Source organism: Diceros bicornis, chromosome 29 (genome assembly GCF_020826845.1).
Source record: "Diceros bicornis minor isolate mBicDic1 chromosome 29, mDicBic1.mat.cur, whole genome shotgun sequence".
NCBI lineage: Eukaryota > Metazoa > Chordata > Mammalia > Perissodactyla > Rhinocerotidae > Diceros > Diceros bicornis.
Window position 1 is genome coordinate 36,273,465 of NC_080768.1, and position 26,272 is coordinate 36,299,736.

The 26,272-nt window shown below is 37.0% G+C and overlaps 2 protein-coding genes across 5 annotated transcripts in view; both read left to right on the forward strand.

The window, feature by feature from the left end:
- LOC131394054 (disintegrin and metalloproteinase domain-containing protein 5-like) overlaps positions 1-26,272 on the forward strand; it is a 601,035-nt gene that overhangs the window by 328,537 nt on the left and 246,226 nt on the right. The gene's annotated exons all lie outside the window — the stretch shown is intronic.
- LOC131393849 (disintegrin and metalloproteinase domain-containing protein 32-like) overlaps positions 1-26,272 on the forward strand; it is a 165,316-nt gene that overhangs the window by 115,314 nt on the left and 23,730 nt on the right. The window contains 1 exon segment of the mRNA XM_058524842.1: positions 21,631-21,768. Coding sequence (XP_058380825.1) covers positions 21,631-21,768 — 138 coding nt within the window.

Below are 26,272 nucleotides of genomic sequence, written 5' to 3' on the forward strand. Positions count from 1 at the left end.
TTCAATATAAAAATATATGTGTTTTAATTATTTCAGTTTAAATCATGTGCATTCTTGTGATTAATGATATTTTTACAATTAACACTATCACCTTATTTTCCATTTTTCTTGTTTGTTTCTTTGCCTCCACTTATATGCCTACAGTCCAATATTACTAAGGGAAGTTATAAATAATCTTCAGGCAGAAAGAAAGTGATCCCAGATGGGAGATCTGAGATTCAAAGGGAATGAAGAGTAATGAAAGTAATAATTATTTGAACGTGGCCTGCATGAACTAATAATAATTGTATCTGGTGAAATTAAAATAGAGACAAGATTAAGTTAAAACAAATAACAACAATCTGTCATAGCTGGTTGGCTGATACTACTGTCTACAGCTGTGGCTGGAAAGCATGTGCCAATTCAGGGACCATGTTTCTCAGACCTCCTTATATTTAGATAGAGCCATGCAATGTGAATGGGAGTAATGTATGTCACTTCTTGGTTGGAGCATTTAAAACATGTATGAGCCTTTCTGCTGGTGAGCTTGATGGAAAGGCTGTAAATAAGGACAGGAGCACAATATGTAAGTATTTCAACATGAACATATGGAAGGTTATCCACTTCCCAGGAGTGTCTGCACTGGGCTTTATGTGAGTGTATGAAACCACTAAGATTTTAGATGCCTGTTTGCAGCAGTATCTAACATTACCTTAAATTGAAAAATATAATAATAATATAGGTTGAAGGAGTATAAACGGAGTTAAATGTTTTTTTTTTAAGAAGCTAGTATTGTCCTAGAGGAAGTTAAAAGATGTTGAATAACTTCAGACTTTGATAAGTATGTATATTGTAATTTCCCAGGTAACCACTAAAAATAGAAAGAGAAAAATGGAATTAGAGAAGCTATTAAATTATTAGAGGACAAGTAAATATGGAAAAAGAAATACAAACTACCTGGAACAAATAGAAAAAATTAAAGCCAAAAATGTCAGATATACATTAAATATAAATTGACTAAATTATCCAATTAAAGGACACAGATTATCATACTGCATGGAAAAATAATCTGACTATAAGCTGACATATATGGAAATATATTTCAAACAAGAAAACTGAAGATTGAACGTAAAACTTTGTATCATGCAAATACTAATTAAAAGAAAGGTGGTATAGCTAAAGTAATATCAGATAAAGTAGACTATAAGAAAAAAAGCATTACTAGATAGAAGTAGAATATTACTTCATAATGATAGCAGGTTCAATTCGCCAGGAAAATATAGCAATTAAAAATTCTATGCAACTAATAACATAGCTTCAAAATGTTTAGAGAAAAAAATGACAAAACTACAAGAAGAAAGCCAAATCCCCAAACATAGTGGGAGATTGTAACACATTTCAGTAACACATTCAGTAATGAGCAAAATGTTTAATAAACTTGATGCTAATGGACATTTACATGTCTGTAAATGCACTTACCACATTGCAGAAGAAACATCATTTACAAGCACATATGGAATGTTTATACAAATTTACCATTATACTGGGCAATAAAGCAAGTCTCAACAAATTTCAAAGGACTGGAATGACAGAAAGCATGTTAGAAATAAAACACAAACATCAAAAAGCACAATATCCTTTGAAATTAACACACAATGGTTAAAAATATATATATAATAGAACTTACAAAAATAATTTGAATCAAAAGATAATAAAAATACTTCATATCAAAACTTTTGAGAACCTTAAAGGCTTATCCTAGAAGAGAATGCAGGGTGAAAATTAATATGCCAACTAATTATCTCAACAAGTTGAAAAAATGTAAGAGAGACCAAAAGAACATTGATGGAAGAAAATAATTAACAGAAGATTAGAGATTAATTACAAAGAAAATAAACTTGCTATTGTGGGAGTCAACAACTTCCAAAGTTGAGTCTTTGAAAGGACTGTTAATTTGACAAACCTGTAGTGTTGACTAATCAAGACAAAAACAGGATAGAACAAAAATAGAAGACATACATGAGCAATATTAAGAAAGAGAAAATATGCTGCATATATCAAAAAGATTATTAGAGGATGCTATAATTTGAACACGTAGATTAAATAGACAAATTCCAAGAATAATATAACTTGCTAATAGTAACTTGAGGCAAAAGTGTGGACAACCTGAAAATATCTACAGTATTTTAAAAAACTGAGTCCATAATTAAAATCTTTTCACAAATAAAATTGTATGCCCAAACTTATTACTGGCAAGTTGTACCAAATATTTAAGACTTACTTACAGAATGAATAAGGGAGGTACACTCTCCAGTTTGTCTAATGAGGCTAGCACAATTTTGATAACAAACCTGAAAAGGATAGTACAAGAAAGAAAATTATGGGCAATCTTGCTTTAGAAGATAGAGGCAAGCATTCTAAAGAAATTTTAGCAGGCAAAACTCAGCAATACATAAAAAGAAAAATATATTGTGACCAAATTGAATTTATTCCAGGAATACTAGATTGATTTAGCATTGGCAGTTAGTGTAATTCACCACATTGATAGAATAATTGGCAAAATTATGTAATCATCTCAGAGGATGAAAAGAAAAGCATTTGCTAATGTTCAAATAAAAACTCTAAGCCAACTTAGATATGAAGGAGAACACTCATTACAATAAAAATTTCCATGGGGGCAGGGACCTTTGCTTTCTTTCACTGAAGTAGTCCAAGTTTCTAAAACATCACCTGTCTGTATTAGGAATTCAAAAAATATTTAATATTGAGAATAGGAAAGAGGGTGTTGACAAAAGTCTTCAGCATACATCATATTGAAATTTTGAAAACTCTTTCTTTGAGATCAGGGAAAAGATGAGGATATGCCCACCATCATCATTTATATTCAGTTAATTTCGAGGTTCCTATACAAGGCAATTTAGCAAGAACAAGGGAAAAAAATTACAAGATCTGATATTTTCAGATTTTATGAGTAAGTAGATGAATCTATCAAGTGAATTTACAGTTAACATATTAGAATTAATAAAAGTTTATCAAGGTTACTGAATACAAAGATCAAAAGGCAACAAATCAAAGTACAGTATGATGGATAAATAAAATGTATTTTTATAAACTACCCATAAACAGAAAACCAAACTTTAAAAATAGCATAAAAATCGAGAAGTATAGAAATAAGAAGTGATCAAAAGATGTGTAAGACCTCTACAGAGAAAATAAAACATTGTTAGAGACATTGCCTAAGATCATGGATTGGCAGAAAATAATATAGAGATGTTGACTCCCCCCAAATTGATCTATAGAGTGAATACAGTCCCCAATAAAAATCCTATCGGGGTTGTGTGTGTGTGTGTATAAAGTTGACAAGCTAAATCTACAACTTGTGGTGATACAAAGAATTAAGAATAGGTAAAATAATCTTGAAGAATAACAAAGCAAAGGAACATATTGTAGTTGATATCAAGATTTATTATAAAGCTTCAGTAATAAAGACAGAAATAGACAAATAGACCAATGGAACAGAACAGAGAGTTCAAAAACAGAAAAACGTATGGGCATATACTTAATTTTTTGCGAAGATTACCTGTAGTTCATAGTCTTTTTGATAAATATAACTTCACTGCTACCTGATGCTATTCAAAAGATAAAATTTAGGTGGATTATAGATCTATATGTGGAATTAATAAAGCCCTGGCAGATAAAAAAATAAACATAAGTTTCATGACTGTGGGAGTAGGGAACGATTTCTTAAGGAGGACATAAAAAACGCTAATCATAAAGGAAAAGTTGCCTATATTGGACCACACCCAATTAAGGAAATTCTGTTTATGAGAAGACATTAAAAGAGTGAAAATATAAGCCACAGAATAGGGGAAGTATTTGCAATGCATGACTGACAATGACTCATATACAGAATATATAAAATGTGCCCAAAAATCACTAAAAAAGGCTAATGCAATAGAAAAATGGACAAGATACTTGAATAAACACTTCACAAAAAAGGATAGCCATATAGTCAAAAAATATGTGAAATGAAGTAAAAACTTAGTGAAATACTACCTCACACCCCCTAGAAATGATAACGTAAAGAAGACGGTTTTAGTTAACACTAAGATAACACTAAGTGCTAGCAAGAATATGGAGTCACTGCAACTCTCATATATTGCTCCTGGGGGTATAAATTGCTATAACCAGTTTAGGAAACTGGTAGCATCTACTAAAAGTGAACACATACATATCCTAAGATCCAGCATTTTCACTTCTATCTACCGAAATATGTATGTATGTGCATTAAAAGAACGTTCATAGTAGCACTATTTCTAATAGCATGAAACTGGAAACACCCCAAATGTCCATCAAGAGTGTAATGGATAAATAAAATGTGCTGCATTCATATAATACCATATAGCAATAAAAATGTATGAACTACTGCTCCATACAGCCCTATAGATGAATCTCACAATCACAATATTGAGTGAAAGAAGCCATACTCCCAAAATATGTAAAATATGTTTGCTATGATTTCGTTTACATAAAATTCAAAAATAGGCAAATATTTATGTGTTAGAAGCTAGCATAATCGTTATTATTGGCAATGAGAAGAGAGAAGGGTAGTAATTGCTAAAGGGCATGAAGGAGAGTGTGTGTGTGTGTGTGTGTGTAAGTTCTTGGCAGGAAGACACCACAGAGAGAAGGGTAGTTACCAAAACTCGAAGAGAATAACTGGAAAGGGCTGCCTGATAGTTGTTGTGGATTTAGTTTAGAAATGCAAGATACAGTCAACCTGTGACAAATGAGCAGGGGTGGAACTATGGGGATAAATACTGGTATATTAACTGAGCAATTGCATAAAGTAAAACTTAGCTGCTAGTTCTTCAATTCACAAATCACTATGTAAGTAACATGATCAGTGACCAATCTTCACTTCTTTCAAAATCTGTCACTGGTTGGTTTCTGTGCACTAGTTATTTAGTTCAAGCCAAGAGCAAGAGTTACACTGCCTCCTTGTTTCTCAATGATAAACCTATGTGATATTTTACAAAAATGTATGACTGAAAGAGGGAATTGGTCAACAAAAATGAAAGTGCAGCAAAGAAATGAAAAATGATAATGCTGAAAGTGAAATTCAAATCAAATGTAAATGGAGTTATAGAAGAAACGGCTGACTGGGGGAGTGTTGACACTGCTGCCGTTCTAGAAACTCTAGCTACACAGACAGAGGATCTTAGTGAAAAGGAACAAAAATGAGGAGAGTGGTTGTGACGAAAAAGATAAAGATGTTCCAGAGGAAGTGACACCAACAGATAACTTCATTACATTTAAAGGAACTCCTAGAGATATTTCATGACACTGAAAGGGCAAAGGATGAAATATTAGAAGCTGATCCAAATTTAGAAAGGTCAGTTTGCCAAGGCATAGAAAAAATGTTTGCTTCATATTGTAAGTTGTATGAATGAGAAGAAAAAGGCAAATACTGTTCAAGCTACCTTTGCTAAGTTTTTCTTTTACAAAGAAATAAAACAGTTTTCAATGTTTCTAATGTTTTAAATCACACTGTATTAACTATATATTAGTTTTATTATTTAAAAATTTTTCCTATACATTTATATAGTTTATAAAATTTTCAAAAGTCATGGTACAATTGTAATTTTCCCCCACTGATTGTTAAGATATCTTTGCACTGTCATTTTTACAGTCCTGCATGTGTCATGTAAAATGAGGACTGTCTCTACATGATACAACAAGGTATCTTACTTAGAGAGGTCTTCATTCCAATCCTGTCCCTTTGACCTGTTCTTTCCCCCCTATTATAGGCAACCATTTAAAAAAGTCTTTGATTTACCCCTCCAGTGCTGATTTTTGCAAATATATGCAACTATGTATAAAATTCTTATCCCTCGCCTTTCTCTTTGAAAGTTGATATGCCACCCATCTTATTCCACAACTTGCTTTCTTTTATTTTTTGAGGAAGATTCGCCCTGAGCTAACATCTGTTGCCAATCCTCCTTTTTTGTTTGCTGAAGAAGATTGGCCCTTGGCTAACATCTGTGCCCATCTTCCTCTACTTTATATGGGACGCCACCACAGCGTGGCTTGATAAGCAGTGCATAGGTCCGCGCCTGGGATCTGAACCTGCAAACCTAGGGCCACCAAAGCAGAGTGCATGAACTTCACTGCTACACCACCGGGCCAGCCCCACTTTCTTTTTTTTTTTAACTTTACAATGTGTCCTGGATATCTCTCCATATCGGTATATAGGTATCTTTCTCATTCCTTTGTATGTCTGCTGTATTATGTGAACATATTATATATGCATGCTCTATTATATGCAGTATTATTTGACTGTGTTCTAGCAGGAAAAGGATGGCACACTCAATATTTTTAGGCGAGGTTAACAAAGGAAATATTTTCAAGACATAGCATGTCCAATTTGAGTAATTTTAGGGGAAGTTAATAACGGAACAATTTACAAAGGTATAGGCAGAATGTAGGGAAATCACAAGGGAAAGTGAAGATCTACGTGGCTAGGAACATCAAGGAACCATTACCACCACTAGGCCTGAGGGGCAAAGTTAAGGAGGGATACTGGAGATCAGGAAGCTATGTGGAGAGGTCTGCCTGACAGGAGCTGAGTATTTGGTTGAAGAATACAGCCTTTTTATAGCCAGGTAAATATGCTGACTCTACTCTTCTTCCTCCCAGTTACTCCCTATTGTGAAAACCTAGAGGACCAGGAAGCCTACTGATGTAGTTCATGTGGCTTAGTGTTCCATGGCAGAGAGCAGGGAGGAGACTGAATGTGGAAAGATAAACTGAAGATATTTAGCACAGTCCACACATTTTGACTTTCACCTCTTCTTCACACAGGTGGAAAATTATCAACCCTAACGTAGTCCATCAGCTGCCTTATTGTTTTTATTTTATTTTATTTTTATCGCAGTAACATTGGCTTCTAACATTGTATAAATTTCAGGTATACATCATTATACTTCTGTTTCTGCATAGATTACATCATGTTCATGACCCAAAAACTAATTACAATCCATCACCACACACATGTGCCTAATCATCCCTTACACCCTTCTCCTTCCCCCATTCCCCTCTGATAAGCACCAATCCAATCTCTGTCTCTATGTGTTTGTTTGCTGTTGTTTTTATCTTCTACTTATGATTGAGATCATATGGTATTTGACCTTCTCCCTCTGACTTATCTCACTTAGCATAATATCCTCAAGGTCCATCCATGTTGTCACAAATGGCTGGATTTCATAGTTTCTTATGGCTGAGTAGTATTCCGTTGTGTATATATATCACATCTTCTTTATCCATTCGTCCATTGGTGGGCACTTAGGTTGCCTCCAAGTCTTGACTATTGTGAATAATGCTGCAATGAACACGGGTGCATGTATCATTACACATGGGTGTTTTCATGTTCTTTGGATAAATACCCAGCAGTGGAATAGCTGGATCATATGGTATTTCTATGCTTAATATTTTAAGGAATCTCCATACTGTTTCGCATAGTGGCTGTACCAGTTTGCACTTCCACCAGCAGTGTATGAGAGTTCCCTTCTCTCTACATCCTCTCCAACACTTGTTTCCTGTCTTGTTAATTATAGCCATTCTGACGGGTGCGAGGTGATATCTCATTGTAGTTTTGATTTGCGTTTCCCTGATAGTTAATGATGTTGAATATCTTTTCATGTGCCTGTTGGCCATCTGTATATCTTCTTTGGAGAAATGTCTGTTCAGGTCTTTTGCCCATTTTTTAATTGGTTTGTTTGTTTTTTGTTGTTGAGATGTGTGAGTTCTTTATATATTTTGGATAGTAACCCCTTATCAGATGTATGGTTTGCAAATATCTCCTCCCAATTGTTAAGTTGTCTTTTCCTTATGTCGATGGTTTCCTTTGATGTGAAGATTTTTAGTCTGATGTAGTCCCATTTGTTTATTTTTTTAAGTTGTTTCCCTTGCCTGTTCAGACACGGTACTTGAAAATACGTTGCTAAGACCAATGTTGAAGAGCGTACTGCCTATGTTTTCTTCTAGAAGTTTCATGGTTTCAGGTCTTACATTCAAGTCTTTAATCTATTTTGAGTTAATTTTTGTGTATGGTATAAGATAATGGTCTACTTTCACTCTTTTGCATGTGGCTGTCCAGTTTTCCCAACACCATTTATTGAAGAAACTTTCCTTTCTCCATGGTATGTTCTTGGCTCCCTTGTCGAAAATTAGCGGTGCATAGCTGTGTGGGTTTATTTCTGGGCTTTCAGTTCTGTTCCATTGATCTGTGTGTCTGTTTTTGTGCCAGTACCATGCTGTTTTGGTTACTATAGCTTTGTAGTATATTTTGAAATCAGGGAATGTGATACCTCCTGCTTTGTTCTTTTTTCTCAGGATTGTTTTGGCTATTTGGAGTCTTTTGTTTTTCTGTAAAATTTTAGGATTCTTTGTTCTATTTCTGTGAAAAATGTTGTTGGAACTTTGAGAGGGTTTGCATCAAATCTACAGATTGCTTTAGGAAGTATGGACTTTTTAAGTATGTTAATTCTTCCAATCCAAGAGCACGGAATATCTTTCCATTCTTTGTGTTTTCTTCCGTTTCTTTCAACAATGTTTTATAATTTTCACCTCTTTCACCTCTTTGGTTAAGTTTGTTCCTAGGTATTTTATTCTTTTGTTGCAATTGTAAATGGGATTGTGTTCTTAATTTCTCTTTCTGCCACTTAGTTTTTACTATATAGAAACATAACTGATTTTTTAATGTTGATTTTGTATCCTACAACTTTACTATATTCATTTATTATTTCTAAAGTTTTTTGGTGGATTCTTTAGGGTTTTCTATATATAAAATCATGTCATCTGCAAATAGTGACAGTTTCACTTCTTCCTTTCCAATTTGGATCTCTTTTCTTTCTTTTTCTTGCCTGATTGCTCTGGCTAGGACTTCCAATATTGTGTTAAATCAGAGTGGTGAAAGTGGGCATCCTTGTCTGGTTCCTGTTCTTAGAGAGATAACTTTCAGATTTTGTCCACTGAGGATGATATTAGCTGTGGGTTTGTCATATGTGGACTTTATTATGCTGAGGTACTTTCCTTCTATCCCCATTTTATTCAGAGTTTTTTTCATAAACGGATGCTGTATCTTGTCAAATGCTTTCTCTGCATCCTGAGATGATCAGTGATTTTTATTCTTCTTGTTTTCAATGTGATGTATCACATTGATTGATTTGCAGATGTTGAACCATCCCTGCATCCCTGGAATAAATCCCACTTGATCATGGTGTATGATCTTTTTAATGTATTGTTGTATTCTATTTGCTAGTGTTTTCTTGAGGATTTTTGCATTGATATTCATCAGTGATATTGGCCTGTAATTTTCTTCTTTTGTGTTGTCTTTGTCTGGTTTTGGTATCAGGGTAATTTTGGCTTCATAGAATGAGTTAGGAAGCTTCTGCTCCTCTTCAATTTTTTGGAAGAGTTTGAGAAGGATAGGTATTAAGTGTTCTTTGAATGTTTGGTAGAATTCACCAGGGAAGCCGTCTGGTCTTGGATTTTATTTTTAGTGAGGTTTTTGATTATTGTTTTGATCTCCTTACTGGTGATTGGTCTATTCAAATTCTCTATTTCTTCTTGATTCAGTTTTGGATGGTTGTATGATTCTAAGAATTTATTCATTTCTTCTAGATTATCCAATTTGTTGGCATATAGCTTTTCATATTGTTCTCTTATAATCTTTTGTATTTCTGAGTTGTCCATTGTAATTTCTCCTCTTTCATTTCTGATTTTACTTATTTGAGCCTCTCTCTTTTTTTCTTAGTGAGTCTAGCTAAAGGTTTGTCTATTTTTTTTTTAATCTTTTCAAAGAACCAGCTCTTGGTTTCATTGATTTTTTTTCTATTTTTTTAGTGTCTCTTTCATTTATTTCTGCTCTGATTTTTATTATTTCCCTACTTCTACTGATTTTGGGCTTTGTTTGTTCTTCTTTTTCCAGCTCCTTTAGGTGCATTGTTTGATTGTTATTTGAGTTTTTTGTTATTTGTTTAGATAGGCCTGTATTGCTATAAACTTCCCTCTTAGATCCACTTTTGCTGTTTCCCATAAATTCTGGCATGTTGTATTTTCATTTTCATTTGTCTCCAGTCATTTTTTGATTTCTCTTTTGATTTCTTCATTGACCCATCATTGTTCAGTAGCATTTTGTTTAATTGCTGCGTATTTGTGGCTTTTCTGGTTTTATTCCTATAGTTGATTTCTATTTTCATACCATCGTGGTCATAAAAGATGCTTGGTATTATTATAATCCTCTTAAATTTATGGAGAATTGTTTGTTGGCCTAATATGTGATCTATCCTGGAGAGTGTTCCATATGCATTTGAAAAGAATGTGTATTCTTTGGTTTTTGGATGGAGTGTTCTATGTATATCTACTAAGTCCATCTGGGCTAGTGTGTCATTTAAGGCCAATGTTTCCGTATTGATCTTCTGTTTGGATGATCTATCCGTTGGTGTAAGTGGAGTGTTAAAGTCCCCTACTATTATTGTGTTACTGTTTATTTCTCCTTTTATGTCTGTTAATAATTGCTTTATGAATCCTCTTGTTGGATTGTTCCCTTGTTCATTATGTAGTGCCCTTCTTTGTTTGTTGTTACAGTGTTTGTTTTAAAATATATTTTGTCTTATACGAGTTTTGCTACCCCAGCTTTCTTTTTATTGCCATTTGCATGTAGTATCGTTTTCCATCCCTTCACTTTCAGTTTGTGAGTGTCTTTAGGTCTGAAGTGTGTCTCTTATATGCAGCATATATATGGGTCTTGTTTTTTTATCTAATCAGTCCCCCCATGCCTTTTGATTGGAGCATTTAGTCCATTGACGTTTAAAGTAGCTACTGATAAGTATGTACTTACTGCCATTTTTTAACTTTTTTTCTGAGTGTTAGAGTATTTCTTTGCTTTTCCTTTCTTCTTCTCTTGCTCTCTTCCCTTGTGGTTTGATGGCTTTCTTTAACATTGTTTGCGTTCCTTTCGCTTAGTTTTTTGTCTATTTATTATACATTTCTTGGTTTGTGATTACCATGAGGTTCATATATAATAAACTACGTCTATAGCAATCTATATTAAGTTGATGGTCTCTTTAGTTTGACTTCTTTCTAAAAGCTCTGCTCTTTTACTCCCCTCGTCCCACATTTTATGTTTTTGATATCACATCTAACCTCTTTTTTGTGCGTTATCCTCTTATCATGGAAATAGATAATTTTTGCTATTTGTGATCTTCTCTTTCTCCCTTAAATAAGTCACTTTAGCATTTCCTGTAGGACTGGTTTCTTGGTGATAAACTCTTTTAATTTTTGCTTTTCTGGGAAACTATCTCTCCTTCCATTCTGAATGATAACCTTGCCAGGTAGAGTATTCTCAGCTGTAGGTTTTTTCCTTTTAGTACTTTAAATATATTGTGCCACTCTCTTCTAGCCTGTAAGGTTTCTGCTGAGAAGTCAGCTGATAACCTTATGGGGTTTCCTTTGTATGTAACTTGTTGCCTTTCTCTTTAAATCTTTAAAGGGATTCCTTCTTTATCTTTAATTCTGAACACTTTAATTATGATGTGTCTTGGAGTGGGCCTCTTTGGGTTTACCTTGTTTGGTGCTTTCTGTGCTTCCTGTACCTGGATATCTGTTTCCTGCCTCAGGTTAGGGATGTTTTCAGCTATTATTACTTCAAATAGATTCTCTGCCCCTTTGTCTCTCTCCTCTCCTTCTGGGACACCTATAACACTGATGTTAGTGCACTTGATGTTGTCCCAGAGGTCCCTTAGACTGTGCTCACTCTTTTTAATTCTTTTTTTCTTTTATCTGTTCAGCTTGGGTGATTTCCTCTAGTCTTTAATCCAGCTTGCTGATCTGTTCTTCTGTATCCTCTACTCTGCCTTTAAGTCCCTATAGTGAACTTTTCATTTCCAGTATTGTATTCTTCATTTCTGACTGGTTCTTTTTTATATCTTCCATTTCTTTGTTGACATTCTTACTGAGTTCATCCATTCTTCTCCCAAGACCTGTGAGCATCCTTATGACTCTTTGTTTGAACTCTCTGTCAGGTAGATTGCTCATTTCTGTTTCATTTAGTTCCTTTTCTGGGGTTTTGTCCTGATCCCTTACTTGTAACATATTCCTTTGCCTCCTCATTTTGCCTCTTTCTCTGTGGTTGTATCTGTGTATTAGGTGGGGCAGCTAGGTTTCCTGATCTTGGCAAGGTGACCTTATGTAAGTGATGCCTTATGAGGCCGAGCATTGTGCTTCCTTTCCATCTTCAGTTTCAAATGTTCCAAGAGTGACCCCCATGTGGGCTACATGTGTCCTTCTGTTGTGGCAGATTTGTTCTAGCCATAGGTGCCCAGAGAGGCCGAGCTGTCCTTCTGGCCAGCTGGTTGTAATGCTTAGCTGCATGTGGTTGTTGTGGGCCTTTTGGTCTCTTTATCATGTGTGGGGAACCCCAGCATAGTTGGCTGCAGGTCTAATAGCACATTCCTGTGGCAGTTTTTCTACTAAGTGAGTAGGCCCCCAGTGTGGCTGATTGTTAGGCTCAGGGGCTTGAAATTGCTATAGGCCTCCACACTGTAAGGCTCTTGTCAGCCCTCTGAAGATTGTAGCTGGGTGGGGCTGGCCCCAGGCATGGGACCCAGTTGCTTCAGGCTTTGGAATGTGGGGCCAATTCCCTATGTGGCTGTTTGAGAAGCACAAATCTTCTGCAGCTGACAAGCCCCACTGCCCACAGGGCAACACACACAGTCAACACAGTCGTGTCCCATGCGTACATCCCAACCTCATGAAGCACACCCAGTCGCCCCATGGCAGAGGCCCTACACACTCGACCAATGCCCTACACACTCCACCCACTAGTCATGCATGCTCTGCCCCACAAAGGTGGGCCCACTCCCCTGGCTGCAGCAAATTCAGGCACCTAGCCCATGCAGGCCCACAAGTTGCCTGAGGGATTGTTGTTGGGTGGGGCCAGTCCCTAGGCGGGCTGCTTTCCTTGGCTGAGCCAGATTAAATTGGTGCTCTAGTGTGTGTGGCAGACCCCGGGCTATCAGCCCACAGGGAGAACTCCAATGATGTCTGCCAGTGTCTGCATCAGCATGCCCACACCAGGTCACAACAATGGCTGCTGCCAATGTCCCATTCCCTGGCGATGTCTCACGTCTCACCAAGATGCACCCAGAGACTATCAGTTGAGTCTCTATTCACCAAAGGACTGTGCACTTTTCCTTCTGGTGATTTTAGGTTGCTTTCCAAAATGGGTGAATATGTGCATGGGCCCTTTAAGAGCCAGCTTTACTTTCCTTATGCCCCAGCTTTTGCAGGGGTATTCCTTATTGTTGTTAGTAGCCAACAAAGCCAGATATTATCACACTCATCTCGGTTGTGCTGGGTCTAAAAAATGCTTATAGTGACAATGCTCCCTAGCTTAGGTCCCCCACTCCTCCAGGGAAGGCTGCGTACGTTTGGATGGCTCCTGGGTGGCCATGAAGTGTTGCGGCTTGTGAAGGTGGCATCTTTTCTCTCCAGAAGGGAATTTATGCCTCTTCCATCTCAGTCAGGACTGTCATTTGTTTAAGGGGTTCCTCTTATCCAGTTTTCAGTTCTGTCTCAGAGGTAATTGTTCCAAGGTTAGTTGTAAATCTGCTGTGTCTGTGGGAGGAGGTGAATTCAGAGTCTGCCTATGCAGCCATCTTGACTTCTCTCCTGCCTTATTGTTAATTTAGTTATATTCACTCCTGAAACCAAAAAGTTAACTACCACCAGTGTTCTTTATATAAGAGACTGAGGGAGAAAAGGAGAAAGAGGAAACAAAATATTTTTGGTGTGATCCTCACTTGTGTCTCTGGTTGTGAGTGATCATAGCTACTTCTTCCATCCACATTCTTTGCTCCTCTTACCTACTACTGGCAGCATAACTTGATGGGGTTATTTACCTGTTGACCTTTCTTTCATTCCTGTGGAATATGAGTCCTTGGTATTCTTGTCATTGTTGCATTGCCATAGTTTTCCATTGATCAACATAGTTCTCCTTGCCCCATTATGTAGCACCAACGAAATTTCTTTCTAACTCAACCACTCTATCTGGTACAATGTTTTTTTCAGGTATATTTTCAGAAGTGGAATTGCTGGATCATATGGTAGTTTAATTTTTAATATTTTGAGGAACCTCCGTACTGTTTTCCATAGTGGCTGTACCAATATACAACCCCACCAACAGTGCACAAGGGTCCCCTTTTCTCTACATCTTCACCAGCATTTGTTATATCTTATCATTTTGTTGATAGCCATACTAACAGGTGTGAGGTGATATCTCATTGTGGTTTTGATTTGCATTTCCCTAACGATTAGTGATGTTGAACAATTTTTCTCGTACCCATTGGCTATCTGTATATCTTGTTTGGAAAAATATCTTTTCAGGTCTTTTGCCAATTTTGTTTTTTGCCAATTTTTTAATTGGATTATTAGTGGGTTTTTTTTTTTTTGATGTTGAATTGTATGAGGTTTTAAAAAAATCTATTTCGGATATTGATCCCTTATCAGATATATGGTTTGCATATATTTTCCCCATTCTGAGTTTGTCCTTTCATTTTGTTGATCATTTCTTTTGCAGTCCAGAAGCTTTTTGGTTTGATGTAGTCCCACTTGTTTATTTTTGATTTTGTTGCTTGCCTTTTAGGTGTCATATAAAAAAAATGGTTGTCAATACACGTCAAAGAGCTTTTTTTTGTTTTCTTCTAGGAATTTTATGGTTTCTGGTCTTATATGTAAGTCTTTAATCTATTGTGTGTTACTTTTTGTTAGTGGTGTAAGATAAGGTTCTAGTTTCATTCTTTTATATGTGAATATCCAATTTTCTCAGCACCGTTTATTGAAGAAACTGTTTTATCTCCATTGAGTATTCTCGGCTCTGTTGTCAAATATTAGTTGACTATATATATGCTTGGGTTTATTTCTGAGTCCTCAATTCTGTTCCATTGGTCTATTTGTCTGTTTTCATGCCAATATCATACTGCTTTGATTACTATAACTTTACAATATAGCTTAAAATCAGGAAGTGTGATGCCTCCCACTTTGTTCTTCTTTCTCAGGAGTGCTTTGGCTTTTCAGAGTCTTTTCTAGTTTCATATAAATTTTAGGATTGCATTTTTTACTTCTGTAAGAAATGCCTTTGGAATTTTGACAGGGGCTGCGTCAAATCTATAGGTGGATTTCAGTAGTGTGGACATTTTAACAATATTAATTCTTCTAACTCATGAACATAGGACACCTTTTTGTTTATTTGTGTTTTCTTCAGTTTCTTTCATCAATGTCTTGTAGTTTTCAGTGTAGAGCTCTTTCACCTCCTTGGGTAGATTTATTCCTAAGTATTTTCTTGTTCTCAATGCAATTGTAAGTGGGATTGTTTTATTTCTTCTTCAGATAATTCATTGCTAGTGCATAAAAACAATACCAGTTTTTGTATGTTATTTTGTATCCTGCAACTTTAAGGATTCATTGATTCAATCTAACAGGTTTTTAGTAGAGTTTTTAGGATTTTCTATATATGAAATCATGTCATCTGCAGATAGAGACAATTTTACTTCTTTTGTTAAAAAACAAAATTCAACTGAATGATTTTTTTTTTGGTGAGGAAGATTGTCCATGAGCTAACATCTGTTGCAAATCTCCCTCTTTTTTGTTTTGCTGAAGATGACTGGCCTTGAGCTAGCATCTGTACCAATCTTCCTCTATTTTGTATCTGGGACACTGCCACATCATGGCTTGATGATGGATGCATACGTCCGTGCCTGAGATCTGAACCTGTGAATCCCAGGCCGCTGAAGTGGAATGTGTGAAATTAACCACTACACCACCAGGCCGGCCCTCAAATGAATTTATTTTAAAGATTTTATTGGCTTTATTCAATGATTCATGAATTGACAGCATCCAATCTAGCAGATAGAAAAAAGCTTTGAGGAGGTGTACAAAATAAAAGACTTTTATAGGCAGAAGGGAGTGATAACAAGGAAGTTATACTAGCAAAAAGTGGATTGGTTGTGGCAAAGTCACTTTCCTTTAGGGAATGACAGGGGGCTATCAGGCAGATTACCTAACTAGTACTGATTTGGTGATTCTTGATTGAGTGGTTTAAGATTTCATTTCTAGGAAAGATGAAACTGTAATTGTCTCAGTTTGGCAATGTGGGACTTAATATAAGTAACTCCATTTTGGACCTGTTGTCTTGTTTTTAACACTTTCCAATTCTGATTCCTTTTATCTTTTTCTTGCCTTATTACCCTGGCTAGGACTTCCAGTACTATGTTTAATTGGAGTGGTGAGAGTGGGCACCCTCATCTTGTTCATGACCTTAGAGGAAAAGCTTTCAATCTTTCACCAAAGAATATGATGTTAGATGTGGACTTGTCATAATTAGCCTTTATTATATTGAGGTCCATTCCTTCTATACCTAATTTGTTAAGAGTTTTTATCATGAATGAATGCAGAATTTTGTCAAATGCTTTTTCTGCATCTCTTGAGATTATCATATGAGTTTTTTCTTTTATTCTATTAATATGATATATCACATTTATTGATTTGCATATGTTGAACCATTTTTGCACCCAAGAGATAAATTCCACTTTATCATGGTGAATGATCCTTTTAATGTGCTGCTGATTTTGGATTGCTAGTATTTTATTGATAATTTTTGCATCTATATTCTTCAAGGATATTGGCCTGTAGTTTTCTTTTCTCGTAGTAGTCCTTTTCTGGCTTTGGTGTTGGGTAATGCAACTTAATGAAATGAATTTGAGAATATTCCTTTCTCTTTGAATTTTTGGAAGAGTTTGAGAAGGATTGGCATTATTTTTGATGTTTAAATGTTTGGTAAAATTCAGTGAAGCCCTCAAGTCTTGTGCTTTTCTTCCTTGGGAGATTTTTGATTATCCTTATAAGTAATTGGTCTTTTCAGATTTTTTATTTCTTCCTGATTCAGTCTTGAAAGCTTGCATGTTTCTAAGAAGTTTTTCATTTCTTCTAGCTTGTCTAGTTTTTGGTATGTAATTGTTCATAGTAACCTCTTATGATCCTTATTATTTCTGTGGTATCAGTTCTAATATCTCTTCTGTCATTTATAATTTTGTTGATTTGGGTCCTCTCTCTTCTTTCCTTGATGACTCCAGCTAAAAATTCGTCTATTTTGTCTATTTTTTCAAAGAAATAACTCCTAGTTTTGTTAATATTTTCTATTGTTTTCCTGTTCTCTATTTCATTTATTTCTGCTCTAATCTTTATTTCCTTCCTCCTGTTAAGTTTGGGTTCAGTTTGTTCTTGTTCTACTTCCTTGAGGGGTAGAGTTAGCTTATTTATTTGAGATCTTTCCTCTGTCTTAATGTAGGCTTTTTTTTTTTTCATTGTGAACTTCCCTCTTAATACTGCTTTTGCTGTATCCTATAACTTTTGGTATGATATGTCTCCATTTTTTTTGTCTCAAAATACTTGTTTATTTCTCCTTTAATTTTGTCTTTGATCTATTGTTTGTTCAGGAGAGTGTTGTTTAATTTCCCTGTTTTTGTAACATTTCCAGTTTTTCTCCTGTTGTTGATTTCTAGTTTCACACTCTTGTGGTCAGAGAAGGTATTTGGTTTGATTTCAATCTTGAATTTGCTAAGACTTGATTTGTGGCCTAACAAATACGTGAATTACACACCACCATTACCTTATTACAGAATCTAACTTTTTTGTCTTAATGATGTTAATTAGCATACTTTTACTTCCACTCAAACAACTCTCTTTAGTATTGCTTGTAAGGCAGGTCTATTGGTGATAAATTCCTTCAGCTTTTGTTTGTTTGGGAGTCTTTATCTGTCCTTCATTTCTGAAGAACACCTTTCCTGATATACAACACTTGTTTGACAGTTTTTTTCTTTCAGCATTTTGAATCTATTATCCTATTCTCTCCTTACCAGAAAGGTTTCTATTGAGAAATCTGCTGATAGTCTTATGGGGGTTCCCTTTTATGTAACTTGTTTCTTTTCTCTTGCTTCTTTCAAAATTTTTTCTTTTTCTTTGACTTTTGACAATTTAATTATAATGTGCCTTGATGTAGCCATATTCGGATTCAACCTATCTGGGGTCTTCTCTGCTTAATGTGTCTGTATATTCATTTCTCTGCCCAGGTTTTGGAAGTTTTCAGCCATTATTGCTTTAAATATACTTTCTATCTCTTTCTTTCTCTCTTCACCTTCTGGAATTCCCATAATGTGGATATTGTTTCTTTTGATTATGTTGCATAGTCTCGTAGGCTTTCTTCATTCTTTTTCATTCTTTTTCCTTTTTGCTCCTCTGATTGGATAATTTCAAATGTCCTGCCTTCTAGATCACTGACTCTTTATTCTGCATGGTTGAGTCTGCTGTTGAAGCTCTCTATTGAATTCTTCAGTTCAATCATTGTATTTTTCAGCTCTAGGATATGTGTGGGTTTTTTTGATGGTTTCTATTTCTTAGTTGAACTTCTCATTTTGTTTATGCATTGTTTTCCTAATTTTGTTTAGTTGTCTTTGTATTCTTATAGTTCACTAAACTTCTCTAAGAACATTATTGTGAATTACTTCTCTGACAGAAGTAGATAGATCTCCGTGTCTTTATGGTTAGTTATTGCAGCTTTATTAGCTTCCTCTGGTTGTTTCACATTTACCTGATTTTTCGTGATCCTTGATTCCTTAGGTTGGTACCTGTACATTTGAGTAAGTGGTCTTCTCTTCTAGGTTTTACAGGTTTTCTTTGTCATAGACAGTGCTTCACCTGTCAGCTCAGTTTGGGTTTCTGGGTGTGTCCACTGATAATGTCCTTAGGCAAGTGGGGCTTGCTATCAGTGCCTATTTTTGAGTGAGACCACTGCCCAAGCTCTGAAATCAGGGTTGGGGGTGCCACTGGATGATAACAGTTGGAAAGGACTGCTGGCTTGTCCCTGTCCAAGCAAGGCTGTAGGATTTGCTCCGTGGTTGCCTGGGTTTGCTGGTGAGCCTTCCTAGATGGTCAGTACTTTACTCAGCAGTGGTTGGGCTATGAATTAGCTTCTCTGCCCTGGCAGGGTCCCATGGCCTGCAGGGCTCATTGTTTGGGGACATGAATCATTCAAGACTGTGCACTGATTTCCTTGGCCAGATGAGGCTACTGGTTTTGCTGTGAAGATAGGGAAAGCCATAAGCTGTGCTCTCTGTTCAAGTGTCACTATAAGCAAATGGCTTTGCAGCTTCTTGTGTACTCTGGTTAGCTTCCCTGATCTGGCTGGCTGAAGGCTATATTCATCAATGGAAGGGGCTAGGAATTAGTTTCCCTGACCAGGTGGAGGGAGAGAAGCACCTTGGCTCTTTGTGGTCGTGACTCAAGCTGATCCACACCCCAAGTTCCCTGGTTGAACAGTGGTACTGGCTTTACTCTGTGGATGATCAGCTCTGGCTTCTATACTCTCAGCTTGAGTGTTGCTGGGCTACACAGCTTCCACACTTTCCAGCCAAGCTTTCTGTTCAGGCATGGCTGGTAACTACATTCAGTGGTGGATGGGGCTATGAATTAGCTTCCCTGCACAGGGAGAGTGGGAGGGTAGGCTCCAAGCAGACTCTGAGGTGTTTGTGGTTAAGGTTTTTGGTTGGGCAGAGTCAGGAGCTATATTTAGCAATTGGCGGGGCTATGAATTAGCTCACTTGCCTGGGCAGAACTGACTTCAAGCCAAGCAAAGCTTTGTTTGTGGTCTTGACTTAAACTAACTCAAACCCCAAGTTCCCTGGCCAAACAGTGCCACTGGCTTTGCTCTGTAGACAATCAGTTCTGCCTGCCTTACTCTCTGCTTGAGCTTTGCTGGGGTGTACAGCTCCCAGGTGTTTCAATCAAGCTTCTGGTCAGGTGGGGCCAGTAGCTACACTCAGCACTGGGTAGGGCTATGATTTAGTTTCCCCGTGGGGTGGGGGACAGATTGGGATCCAGAGCTGGCAAGACTTTTCCCTGAGGACCCATATCAGGCAAACCTGCACCCTGTCAAGGGTTCTGGTCAGACTGCTGCACTGTCTTGGCTCTGCAGATGAGCAAAGCTGCTGATTAGGACTACTACTTGGGTGCTGCAGGGCAGAACCTGGTCTGCCAAGATCCAAACGCTGGTTGTTGCATGCCCCTCCCTCCTTCTCCATCACAATCAGATCCCAGTGGTCAAGCCTCACAACATCCTCTGTGATCCCCGTGAGGCGAGACTGGAGTGGGGGCTACCAAGAAGTGAAGCACAATGCTGGGGGAGCTGGATGTCCACCCTGAGCTCTCTTTTGCCACTTGAAGAACAGTAGTCTCTAGGGAGACCTCTCAGTGTGGTGCTGTGCCAGCCTTGGGGAGGGGCAGTTCAGTCAGTGTGCAGCTACTCCTCTTACCCTTCTAATGCTGTCTGTCTTGGTCTCTGTTGGTGCAGGAGGTGCTTCAGCCTCACCTCTGTGCTGTAGGATTTTCTCAGTGGTGTCTTGTCCATGAATGGTTTTTAGTTGTTCTTCTTGTGAGGGGGAGTGAAGTTGGGAACAACCTATGTTGTCATCTTGGTGACGTCACTCCTGTTGTGATTTAATTATTAATATGGACCCAGAGGCAATGAGGGGTGGTGAGGAAAATGTCCAGGGTATTGTCATTAAATGTGTTGTTTTTTCAGATGTAGGGATTCTCTCATTGTTTATAAGGAAGCTTCCTCTGCTGGCAAGGGAAGTCCAGGGATATTTGTCCATGTCACACCTATTGTTCCCATCCCAAGTTTCCCATCCCTTCCCCACCAAAACTGGTAGGTTTGAGGGTTAAATTGGTGCTGCAACCCTGCAGTCTTTATAATTAGGCCATGATGTTGGTCATCTGCCATGTCAATCCAACAACTACAGAAGATGAGGAGTTACTACAGTGCTGTTACAGAGGCTTTCTGATTGCCTATTGCATTCTCAGTTGTTCATTCATAGCTTTCCCTTTATATTTTTCATAATGTACATTCTCTATTGCTGTCATACGAAGCCAGTTGACCCCAAAATCTTTATTATAGCTTGTCATTATAGCAATGAAGTGCCTTAATCTTTCTCACAACTTGGCCTCCACCTGCACCTTATCCTATGCCAGATTTGGTAATAATTTGAGAAATCATGATGTCATTGCATATTATGAATTATCAGTGCCCCATCCTGGCAGGAAGCAGATAATGCACTTAAACTGAATAATTTAGTTATGTAGCCACTTTGTGAGCTGGGAGGCGGAGTATCATATGTACTATCCTAAATGAATATGACAGCTGTTGTAAGAAATTAAGTAAACTGAAGATTATGGTCCATATAGCCAACAATATAAGGCAAAGACAGCCCTTTTACATAGTTATGGTAGCTACTTAAGAATTATGTTAGATATTCAATTGTTAAATTATGGCAAATCTTGGCATAGACACAATATGCTTATATCTCAGTATAATTTCATAAGAAGAGCTTTAGCTTCTCATCTGTCCAATGAACTATATTTCCCTATTCTTAAGTATTTGATAAAAAAATAAAAATATTCATAATTAGAAAAATATTATTTTTTTACCACCCTTCAATGAATTGTTTTTCATTTTAATTTTTTCTGTTGTTAATGTTAATATCCCAAGGAGATAACTTTGGAAGCATTTTCAGTTATTGTCACCCAGATGCTGGGAATCAGTCTGGGAATATCATACAATGATCTAAAGAAATGTCAATGTTCAGGAGCCATCTGTATAATGAATCCAGAAGCTACGTAAGTTATTTAAAAATAATATTTATTTATTGGTTATGTTTATTTTTTTATATATGTAAGGTGCAAAAATTTAGTATTTACTTACAGGACAAATTAGCTATAAATGGACTAAGTACTACAAAATAGAAACACGAAATTTTAAGTGTAAGAGGAATATGGAAGGAGGTGTACCATTAAGAACATTCAAGGACAACAAGTGATGACAGCATCATGGTGAGGTGAGTTGTTCCCTTTATCTCTCACCTCTAAGTTACATCTAAACAAACATCCATTAACAAACAGAGGATTCTCTACACAACACAACAGGACCCTTAAGAGATCCACACAGCTATACGTCTGAAGGTGGGTGTACTGGACCCCCAGAAAGCAGTAGAACTAAGGGAATGGACCTCCCCTACCCCAGCTGCAGTGATCCAGGACATAGATATTCAAATAGCAGCCAGCATGACTGTGAGTGGAGGCAGGGACAACCAGGCCCATACATGAACGCTTTCAGAGTGGTAGCCTGGACTGCAGGAGCACCCACCATGCCGTGGTGGTCCAGACGATGCAGATTCGCCCCATCAATTGTGGCAGCTTAGTCCCTGCAAAGGCACCCTGCCTGCCGAGTGCAGTGCTGTACCTTGTGAAGGAACCCAGCCTGCCAAGTGCAGCAGCCCATGGAACCCGCCTGCCGAGTGCAGCACCAGCCCATGCAAAGGTGCCCCACCCACACGAGCGTGAGCTACCTGAGGAGCACAGTGGCCCTGCCTGCAAGAGTGAAACCCACTCACCCACCAAACACAGCAGCTAGCCCTCATGAAGGCGCCCTGCATGCACAAGTGTGACCTGCCTGCCAAGTGCAGCAGCCCTGTTCATGTGAGTGTGATTCACTGAGTTGCTGCAGCCAGCCAGTACGAATGCAGAGCATCCCGATTGGCACAACTCAGAGCAGATGGGGCAGAAACAGAAAACACAGCCCCTGCCTCCCCCCAAAGTGATGGTAAGTAGAATCTGCAACCAGATACTACCACATATGTGCTGGCAGATGATCAATTAATCAAACACCATGAAGAACTACAGTAACACTGCACAACAGGAGGAAAATAACATGTCTCCAGAAACCAAACCTGAAGTCACAGAAGATTACAATCTAAATGACAGAGAATTCAAAATAGTTATCACTAAGAAACTCAACGAGTTACAAGCCAACACAGAAAGACAGTTCAGTGAGCTCACTAATAAAATTAATGAGCAGAAGGAATATTTCACCAAAGAGATTGAAGCCCTTAAGAAAACTATACAGAAATTCTGGACACAAAGAACACAGTTAATGAGATAAAAAATAATGTAGAATCCATAAAAAATAGAGCAGATCTTATAGAGCAGAGAACAAGTGGCATAGGAGATAGAAATCTAGAAATGTTTCAGATGGAGGAGAAAATACAGAACTAAGATTTTTAAAAAATGAAGTGTATGGTATAGCCATACTTATATTAGACAAAGCAGACTTCAATATAAAAAAGATAATGAGAGACAAAGAGAGGCAGTATATAATGATGAGGGACATTAAACCAAGAGGACATAAAACTTATTAATATATGTGCACCTAACACAGGAGCACCAAAGTATATAAAGTAACTGTTAACAGACCTAAAGGGAGAAATTTACAGCAACACAAAAATAGTAGGGGAACTCAACACCCCACTTAAATCAACGGAAAGATCATCCAGACAGAAAGTCAACAAAGAAACAGTGGTCTTAAATGAAACACTGGACCAGATGGTCTCAATAGCTATACATAGAAAGTTCCATCCCAAAACAGCAGAATACACATTCTTCTCCAGTGCACATGGAGAATTCTCAAAGATAGAACATATGTTGGGAAACAAGGCAAGCCTCAATAAATTTAAGAAGATTGAAATCATCTCAAGCATCTTTTCCGACCATAATGCTCTGAAACTAGAAATCAACTACAAGAAAAAAAGCTGGGAAAGTCATAGATATGTGGAGACTAAACAGCATGCTACTGAAATACCATTGGATCCATGAAGAAATCAAAGGAGAAATCAAAAAATGCCTGGAGACAAATGAAAATGAAAACATAACATACTAACTCTTACGGGATGCAGCAAAAGTGGTGCTAAGAGGGAAATTTATAGCGATGCAGGCCTACCTCAACAAACAAAAAATATCTCAAGTAATTAATCTTAAACTACGCCTAACAGTGTGAGAGGCAGACTCAAATACTTTATTTAGAGAGGGTTTGGAGAGTTTGGTAGTTGTTGTTGCTTTTAATGGGAGGGAGATGGGATTGGGGGGATGTGGAATGAAACTGGTGTGTGTGTATGTGTGTGTGTGTGTGTGTGTTTTGGGAGGTTTTTGATTGCTGTTTCTATCTCTTTACTTATTTAGTCTATTCAGATTCTCTATTTCTTCTTGATGCAGTTATACAAGGTTGTATGAGTCTAGGAATTTATTCATTTCTTCTATGTTATCCAAGTTGTTGGCATACAGTTTTTCATAGTATTCTCTTATAATCCTTTGTATTTCTGTGGTATCCGTTGTCATTTCTGCTCTTTCATGTTTAGTTTTATTTGTGCCTTGTCTCATCTTTTCTTAGTGAGTCTGGCTAAGAGTTTGTCAATTTTGTTTATCTTCTCAAAGAACCAGCTCTTAGTTTCATTGACCCTTTCTATTGTTTTTTTTTTTAGTTTCTATTTCATTTATTTCTGCTCAAATTTTTATTATTTCCCTCTTCTCCTGACTTGAGGCTTTGTTTGTTCTTCTTTTTCTACTTCGGTTAGGTGTAGGTTAAGATTAATTATTTGAGATATTTCTTGTTTGTTGAGCTAGGCCTGTATTGCTATAAGTCTCTCTCTTAGTATGGCTTTTGCTGCATCCCATGAGTTGGTATGTTGTATTTTCATTTTCATTTGTCTCCAGGTATTTTTTGATTTCTCCTTTGATTTCTTCATTGACTAAATGGTTTTTCAGGAGCATGTTGTTTAATCTCCACATATTTGTGTCTTTCACAGCTTTTGTCTTGTAGTTGACTTGTAGTTTCATAGCATTGTGGTCAGAAAAGATGCTTGATATGATCTAAATCTTCTTTAATTTAATGAGGCTTGCCTCGATCCCATTTATAACCACAAGAAAAAGAATAAAATATCTAGGAATAAATTTAACCAAGGAGGTGGAAGACCTATACACTGAAAACTATAAGACATTGAAAGAAATTGAAGAAGACACAAAGAAATGGAAAGATATTCCATACTCTTGGATTAGAAGGATAAACATAGTTCAAAGGTCCATATTACTTAAAGCAATGTATAGAATCAATGCAATCCCAATCAGAATCCCAAAGACATTTTTCACAGAAATAGAACAAAGAATCCTAAAATTTATAGGGGATAACAAAAGACCCCGATAGCCAAAGCAATCCTGAAAAAAAAGAAGAACAAAGCTGGAGATATCACAATCTCTGACTTCAAAATATACTATAAAGCTACAGTAAACAAAACTGCATGGTACTGGCACAAAAATAGACACTTAGATCAATGGAACAAAATTGAGAGCCCAGGAATGAAACCACACATCTATCAACAGCTGATCTTTGACAAAGGAGCCAAGAACAGACAACGAAGAATGAAAAGTGTCTTCTATAAATGTTTTTGGGAAAACTGGGCAGCCACATGCAAAAGAATGAAAACGGACCATTATCTTATAGAATACACAAAATTAACTCAAAATGGATTAAAGACTTGAATGTAAGACCTGAGACCATAAAACTCCTAGAAGAAAATATAGGCAGTACACTCTTGGACATTGGTCTTAGAAGGATCTTTTCAAATACCATGTCTACTCAGGCAAGGGAAAGAAAAGAAAAAATAAACAAATGGGGCTATATCAGACTATAAAGCTTTTGCAAGGCAAAGGTAACCATGAACAAAATGAAAAGACAGCCCACCAACTGGGAGAAAATATTTCCAAATCATATATCCAACATGGGGTTGATTTCCAAAATACATATAGAACTCATACAACAAACAACCCAATCAACAAACAACCCAATCAAAAAATGGGCAGAGGATATGAACAGACATTTTTCCAAAGAAGATATACAGATGGCCAACAGGCACATGAAAAGATGTTCAACATCACTAATTATTAGGGAAATGCAAATCAAAACTACAATGAGATATTACCTTACACTCATCCCAATGGCTATAATTAACAAGACAAAAAATAACAAATGTTGAAGATGATATGGAGAAAAGGGAACCACATACACTGCTGGTGGAAAAGCAAACTGGTGCAGCCACTACTAAAAACAGTATGGCGATTTCTCAAAAAATTATAAGTAGAAATACCATACGATCCAGTTATCCCACTACTGGTATTTATCCAAAGAACATGAAACCCACAATTCAAAAAGATTTATGCACCCCTATGTTCATTGCAGCATTATTCACAGTAGCCAAGGCGTGGAAGCAACCCAAGTGCCCATCAACGGATGAATGGA